This window comes from Amyelois transitella, chromosome 11, assembly GCF_032362555.1.
Source record: "Amyelois transitella isolate CPQ chromosome 11, ilAmyTran1.1, whole genome shotgun sequence".
Lineage (NCBI taxonomy): Eukaryota > Metazoa > Arthropoda > Insecta > Lepidoptera > Pyralidae > Amyelois > Amyelois transitella.
This window is the reverse complement of record NC_083514.1, coordinates 9686700-9695196: the sequence shown is the minus strand read 5'-3', so window position 1 is coordinate 9695196 and position 8497 is coordinate 9686700. Positions and strand designations below refer to the sequence as shown.

Here is an 8497-nt window from a genome sequence, read left to right as displayed (position 1 = left end):
ACATCATGGATTGGAGAAGTACCAAAATTTTACTGGCGTCAACAGCTACAGTAGTTGTCGCGTCTCAGGTAGTAAAGAATTTGTATAAATACTTTTTTCGTACTGAATCAAAAAAACTACCTGAGGCTAATGAAGATGACGCATGTAACGAAGTTCTCACCTTCAAGAACCGTGAAATAAATGATGTTATTTTATTCTCCGATGATGTTGTCCGTCACACTATAAGAGTGCCACCTAATAAGGACATAACCATTTGTGAAAGTAGAGAGCTCAATTGCTTCAAATTGATGAAATATATAAAATCAGCACGTGAGACTTTAGACGTCTGTATGTATTTAATTACCAGCAACGAAATTGCCGAACAAATTATACGATTGGGTCAGAAACATGTATTGGTAAGAATAGTGGTTGACAGTGATATGGCATATACACCACCATCACAAATCAAAAGATTGAAAGAGTTCAGTAAGTACTACTTTTTTATTAAATGTACATACACATAATAACGTCTTTATCCCTTACGGAGTGAGCTAAAACTATTGAAAAAACTGAAAAGCCTCGTTTACCTGTAGGTATGGTCAATTGATGATTGAGATGGTAATAGGTTGCTAGCCCATATTTCTTCATTCACATTAAATTTACTACAACAAATTATTTAAAGTACTAGGCAAATATAATGTTGACTAACTCTGCCATTACTAATTTATTTATAAACTAAAAAATAAAAGAAAAGGCGAGAAAAGCAGAGGATTATTTTTTTAGTTACTGTTCCATCATCTAAAAGGAGAATCCCAAGTTTACCAGCCTATCTCTGGAAAGGTTTTACAATCTGTATTGTAGAAGCAGCTGGCGCACTCTATATTTTTTTCGCTTCCTGACCAACTTTGAAGCTGAAGTCAAATGGAATTATGTACAGAAAATTATAATTGTAATTCTTAAGAACCACTAAAATTTATAGATGGCTGATGTCGGCACAAATGACCTAATGTTACTGTGATATTTTTACAGGCTTTATCCAAGTGCAAACTAACAAAAAATCGATTTTGATGCACCATAAATTTTGCGTGATTGATGGACCTAAGGCAGTGAAGCGTAAAAATATTCTCAAGGCATATGCAGAGAAACTGAATGTGCACGCCCAGTTTACAAATACAAGGATGAGTTTAAAGTTAATGAAATCTAAGCAAGTGAAAGGTTTTGTCATGTCGGGCTCCTTGAACTGGTCTACTCAAGCTATGACATCAAATCACGAAAGCGTTATTGTCACTTCACACCCGAACATTGTGGGAAAGTTTGAAAAAGAATTTGAGAGTTTATGGGTAGAAAATGAGCCGGTAAGTACCTACTTTTTTAATCATGTAAGTAAGTCGCATGTAGTAACCAAGACAAATATTTCGCAATAAAAACTACTTAAAGCATTTTTTTTATTCACATGAGTATTTAGAAATTGTCTCCTATAAAACAAGTTTAGTACCTACTTAACTAAAGTAAATTTTCTATTCTTTTAAGGCTCTCCTACCTGTCACTACGACTCCTTCAACGTGACAATGCTAACATAAAGGTGAGATCTATTTGATTTTATTTGGCCTATTGATCACTATTCTCTTGGTATTGATGGTGACATCAAGACAATGATGATCAATAGCAAAATATCAATAAAAAGAACTTCCCATACACTGGTTGGTAGTGTATATTATATCCCATACACAATATTATGTTATAAGGAAACCCACTCAGTTTCATTATTCAAACATGCTAAGAAAATTTCCTCAATCAATAAAAAATCACTCTGTGCAAAGCTTTAACTTATATGAATTTGTATGAAATTTCTCTAATCTTTAATTTGTATGAATTCATTACATGGATAGTATGGACTTCAGGTACAAATGAATTGAGAAATGTATGAAAAATGCTAGAATAATTCATTCATTCACTTTAGTTCAATGATAGGCACTGACTTGACTAATAGACAAAGCCTGATAAAACTGTACTGTAAAAATAGTTGAAAATTTACTTCAAAAGCGTGTAAGCTTGCTTTATTATCAGCTTATTATGTGAAATAAAATTTTTGGTTAAGTTAAATATTTTTTTTACATCGATATTATTGCGCCATCTATGATGTTTTTGCGTAAAATGTTTTGACAGATGTCGCGCATAGACACATCCATGTGCACTTCAAGTTCGTGCGATCGATCATATGTTTTCTTTGTGTAGTTTTTTCAGCCGCTGTAATTCGAATTGGTTATAAAGTTCACGTGTTAAAGGGCCTATTTATTACTTTAAGCAGTGATAAGAGCGGATCTATAGTATTGAACTCGTGAAGAGTGTTTTTCGAACAAAAAATAAGTAGTGCATAAAGTTGCATTTCAATGTGCACGTGCTTGCATTTTTCAGGCTAACTCATTAATTTTTCAGTAAAGTGGTGTAAATAAGAGGCGTGTATTATAAAGCAAGTCTTTAGTATTGTTATTTAGAGTCTTCCGCGTGGTTGAGAGCGGTTTCCTTGATCAACGTGATCGTAAATAATTAGGTGTGTGTGGTATTCCTAGGTACTTGGTTATTATAACAGGTTATCACGATGAGTTCTATTTCTTCGAGAAGTGCTCTTACGGATGAAGTGATCGTGGTATGTATTTCACTATAAATTGTTCATTCCATCACAAAAGTCCTGTTAATACCAATAATTATCATACTTCATAATAAGTTTATTTTTTAAACCATTTTTGAACTGCACACAGGCTTATCGAATTTAGGAGCAAATATTTTTTTATTTTTATATCATGGCCTTAATACATTGCTTTTTGGAGTTTTCAGACTATAACAAGACCATATGTTGCTTATTGAAGTTTATTATAAGAATATAATTTGATTATGGAGAGAATAACAAACATATTTACTGCAGTTACAAAAAATTACATCATAATTAAAAAAGGTGTTTTTGAGATATACATATTTAATTAGTATTTTATTTACATTTCAGAGATGTATATGGTTTAAATATGTATATGAAATCATAGCAGGAAACCTATACCCGGGCTGTCAATTATCTGTAGATTTTTTAAAAATGTTTCTTCAAATGCATAAAAAACTTATGTTAGACTTCAAAACAAAATGTGACTTAATCATCAAAGTTGTTATATTTATCAGAAATCTTTAGCTCACTATGAAAAAAATAAAAATAAAGTTATACTAATGTATATACCGCATGGTATTTTAGGTTTCAAATTTCTGATCTTTCTTAGCAATATAACAATATATAATATATATAATACCTTATGAAACAGCAAACTTGGTCTTGTGAGTAAAGGCAAATAATAGAATATATAATTTTAATACCACATGAATTTTCTGTAATAAAATTAGGTTAAGAATGTATGTGAGCGTACCACAAATCCTCATCTTATTTTACTGTATGAGTTTGTAACTTAAATTCTTGTATTACATTTTTTTGAAAAACATGTATTCCCAAAGCAGTTTTCCTATTCATAATTTTTTATTTAAACTCAAAATAACCTCATTCCATTTTTGTTTCAGATGAATGCACCAATGATGCAATATACAAAGTGCAGTGTTATTTGTGCCACAGATAATCAAGTGGAAATTAATTGTAGAATTTATAGTGCAATCGACCATATAAAAAGGTGATAAAAAGTGTGAACAGCAAGTTTTAAAAAAAATAATTATTTGTGTAGTGTGCCTATTGGATGCAGTGATCTTCGTTAGATGGCGCTGTTGGGATTATTGCTAAGCAAGTGAGATGCTTGTGCTATTCGCCGCTAGGTGGCGTTGGTAAGTACAGTATGCTTTTGGTATAATGCTTTCCGAATCAGTTTTAGTGACCTCTATTCGACAACAGATGGTGTTATATTCGTGAAACGCGATCTGCTTGGCGCAGTTGTTCTGTTGGGGACATAGATAGCGCTGCTAGATGTATCAAATTGACATCGTAACATTGAATAATATTTAATCATTTTAAAGTTTAATATTTATTAGACCGTCTGCATTACACCTCAAATAAAATAATAATAAAACACAAAGCCATAGGCCGATGAGAACACAATTACTGATTTTCAAACTAAAATAGACTTTACGACGTAACTTTTTGAATATTTCCGGATTAAGGGAAATTCTATCGTTTTCATATAAATTTAATCCTTACACAGCCTAATGTTCAAATCTCAATCGAAATTTGGTTGTTAATTTCGCCCTTGAATCACGTAGCCCCTTAGAATCCAGTTCTCATAAAGCTGATTAGAATTCGGCCAGTATCATGTTGTACTTCCACTTAGAAACGCATTGGAACGCGACCGAAGGTTCTGTCTGCTTAAAGTTAATGGAACGAACGGTCGAACTCTTAATTCTTTTTCTAATCAGAAGCTGTGTATTTTTTTATCTACTAACTTAAGGATCTACTTCAAGTTAAAGTAATGAATCAAATTGTGGAGTACATATTATCATATCTCATATCTCCTACATTTCATACTTAGTTACATTAATGGATGTCGTAAAAGGCGACTAAGGGATAGTCTTACAAACTTGGGATTCTTTTTCAGCCGATGGGCTAGCAACTCACTATATGAAGCTCAATTCTATCATTAAGCCAAAAAGCTGAACGTGGTCATTTAGTCTTTTCAAGACTGTTGGCTCTGTCTATCCCGTAAAGGATATAGACGTGACCATATGTATGTATATTACATTAATACAGGTTCCATTTACAAAACTCTTTAAATTAAGATGTAACTTTTTTGATCTATATTGAAGCTTGTACTATTTATAAATACATATGCTTATGCGTCCTCAATGAAATCCATGGGAAATAAATGAATTGGTCCTATTCTGAAGTGACGTAACCTACTTTCACGCCAAATTCCGAAACATACGAATTATTTTAGTCGCATAAACATTTTACATTTTATTTAAGGAAAGAAACAGACAAAAAAATAAAACACGCATTTGAAGACGCAGGAGTCAACAAAGATATAAACTTTTATCATGCTAGGATCATGGCCTATTCAGCTAAAACTTCTCTACTTTTGAATAAATTTAAAAATTGACGTATACTTAAATTTTTAATTAAAAAATTATAATACTTTTAAACTTTCGCGTTGTATGTATGATTATAAATTTCACACCGTCCTGTGAACACGGTTGAAACGTCAGGTAAAAACGGTATGCATACAAACATACATATAGTCACGTCTATATTTCTTGCGGGATTCTTCTTTTAGGCAATGGGCTAACTACCTGGGACAGGTAGCAGCTATTTGAATTTCAATTCTATCATTAAGCCAAACAGGTGAACGTGGCTTATCAGTCTTTTCAAGTCTGTTGGCTCTGTCTACCCCGCAAGGGATATACGTGATTATATGTATGTATGTATTGTACTTATTATTTTTGGTGCAATAAAATTTAAATAATTATTTATTTAAATTTTATTGCACCTAGTAACAAATTTTAGGAGTTTTTTTAACACTCTCTTATGTCACTATCTCAAATCAAAACTCCACTCACAACAATCAAATAAGCACACGATTCATGAATTGTAAAGGACTGTATAAAGTCGTAAAAATGACATTTAAATCTCGTAAAATGTATCCCAAAATAGATACAGGAACAAACCTTTTTTTATGTGTACATAGATTATACACAGAAGTCACACACAAATACGTGACTTGTTACAATAATTGTCAATATCTGTGATCTCAAAAGCTTTCTATTACAACGAAAGAATATGTAATGGGTTATTTTATTGCGTTTTAAAGACGAAAGTGGAAAATATTTAATAGCAGGATGTAAACCGTAAAAGAGTATTTTTGTCTTAGTCTTATCTGCAGTGAACAAGGTTTATATTTCTGTTTCGTGATTGTGAGTTCCTTTTTAATTTTTTCTACAATTTACGAAATATTATGTAGTTAGTAAAAGTTGAAGTAAGTTTAAGTGATAATTTCGTTTGGCACTGAGATTACAGGCACTGGTTTCTTTGAAATATCGAATTTTCCTATTGATAGTAATTTTTAAATATATCTTTTTTAATTAGTTTTAATTTTGCTCTTCGTAAAAGAACAGTAGCAAATTTGCCTGAGCAAAGGTATGAATCAATGATTCAAGTTTATTAATAATAAAAAAAAACATACAAATCGTATTTTTCTGTTTTTAGAAAATTATCAAATAAGAGAAAAAATACGAATTGCAAATTAAAATAAAGATTTAATTGAGAATACCAGAAAAGCAACCGCTATTTAACAATAAATGTAAATATACGTTATAATAAATATACTAGAGTCTGTTGTTTATCACGCATTTAAGCCGTAGATAAATTTGGCATAGAAGGACAGAAACCGTAAAGCGTCAGTTAGTTCCAACTTAAAATTAAAAAAGAAATCCATTAACGACGCGTTAATGTTTAAAACTTACAAAGCAGTTTGTAAGTACTTACATAAATACAATTTCCCATGATCCCATCATTAAAAATTTAAATTGATTCAACGGGGTCGACGTGACCCCATTGGCCCGTGGCCCGCCCGATTAGGCGCCCAAAAGTCAAAAACCTTGCTTTATATATATTAATATTTAACAATTTAACATGCATTCTCATTGAATGGGTTTTTATTATATCCTTCCTTCGATTATCCGTTCCTGCCAACATCCTGTCTTGACCCCCATTATAGCACTGTTTGTAAATATTAAAACATTTTATATGTTAAAATGGACGTGAGTCAGTTTACACGGCTTAAATTTAAAACAGTTTTTGAGATATGGAAGCACTTACATTGTTGAATATGAATTTTAAAACCTTGGCTTGCTCTTCACTGGTCGAACATAGTTTTTTTTTTATTGTAAAATACTTAATACAATTTTTTGAATGTTTATTACGTTATTGTTACGAGAAATTATTGTTGTATAATAAATGAATCTATCAAAAATAAACAACAATGGTGTTGTAGCTATTTTTGGATACATTTTACGAGATTTAAATTTTATTTTTACGACCATATCTTCTTACTATTCATAGGACGTACACGCTTGTTTGATTATGACTAGATTTTAGATTTTAAGTCCGGATATATGACGGTGTTCATCAAGCTGACTGCCTTTGTAGTGATGGAAAAAGTAAACCCTATGAAAATCATGTTTATATATATCAACTGTTATGTAGTTATCTGAGCGAATACTAAACACAGTTTTATTACGTATCAGTGGAGTCTGTCGCATCTTAATTCACATCAAATTCGAGACCACTCAAGAGCCGCTATAATACGTCCGTAATGCCGCCATTCGGCCGTTTGTATGAGGCAGTAAAATTGCGTTTCACTACAATACCCAATCTCAGTACTTACATTTTATTGCCAAGGAGTAAGCATAATAATAGAGTTTGCCCCTCATCGGCTGCATATTCACTTACTCATATAATTTACGATCAATTTGTAAAAGTGGCCGTTTTATGACACTCCAAGGATATAAGGCTCCTCACATACATACAGCCCCTTTCTAATGTCTCGCAGCCGGCCGAGGAAACTGCATTCGAAACGCTCCAGATTCGCATTGTCAATAGACGCATAATTGAATTTTACGTTTTCTATAACAGTAACATCACCTGCACTCGGCTATCATTAAGAAAAAATGGATCCCCTGCAGTATTTCGCTTCTCGTTACTCAATGTCTTGTGCTTTTATCCTGGAATTATTGTAAGGCGGTTCAGTCTAAGAGCGTAGTTCCGTATTGACTAGTTAGGGCTTTATTTATAGGGGTATAGTGATGATTTACGATATTGCTCTGATGGCGGTTGTTGCCTTTCGCGTCGGGCAGCGGCGGCGTCTTCCCGCCAGGTGCGAGTTTAATTTTTTTTGCGCTCGGATCTTTGTTCGATCGAGCTTCGGTTTCGTTTCGTTTCACAATGGATGCAAGATTTGCACAAAAACGTCTTAAAGAAGGGGGATTTGAATTGAAAAAAAAAATGTGCATGGCGATGCAGCGGGGCGAGGCGGCGAGCGCGGTCGCGTGCCGGATCACTATTTTAATAGGTTTTTTAAACAGCCGCTGTGAGGCGTCTCCCAGCGTGACGCGGCCATTCTTATTCTCCTGTACGAGTCCAGACCTCGTTTATTATTTAATAATTTTTGAATAACAATGCGCCCGAATCCGGAACGCTTGTTTAACTCCCAAGTTGTTTTAACTCCGACTCGCCTTTTCCTTACTTTTCCAAGGCGCTATTCCGAGAACAATGTTGCCCGGTTGAATCGTCAAACATCTGCCCTCTGCGCGCTATGAACTTTTTGCGGGTCGTTTACAATACAAAGATTTTTAATCCTTTCTGTTAACTTCCCTTTTTGTTTGCAAACTTCGGCTGTCGTGAAATTTTGTCTGTCATAACTCGAAATAAAAATACGACATAGAACTGTGAAATTGGGATATTCGCAATTGTCTCCTGAGTCAATTAAAATGTCTTGAATCCTTTCTGGTGACTGTCAAAGTTCAAACAATCAATCATTTGGCTTTC

General features: G+C 33.2%; 1 protein-coding gene and 1 long non-coding RNA gene across 2 annotated transcripts in view; both read left to right on the top strand.

Annotated features, from left to right (window-relative positions):
- Positions 1–5: 5 nt before the first annotated feature.
- LOC106139928 (uncharacterized) lies at positions 6–1957 on the top strand. The gene is made up of 3 exons (XM_060946653.1): positions 6–465; positions 1009–1334; positions 1940–1957. Exons 1-3 carry the CDS (start codon positions 6–8, stop codon positions 1955–1957), a joined length of 804 nt encoding a protein of 267 aa, XP_060802636.1.
- A 217-nt stretch (positions 1958–2174) lies between these two features.
- Positions 2175–8497, top strand: part of LOC106139932 (uncharacterized) — a 132901-nt gene continuing 126578 nt past the window's right edge. Inside the window, exons 1-2 of the long non-coding RNA XR_009657066.1 lie at positions 2175–2626; positions 3535–3789. This is a non-coding gene — a long non-coding RNA (uncharacterized LOC106139932). The remainder of the gene's footprint in view (positions 2627–3534; positions 3790–8497) is intronic.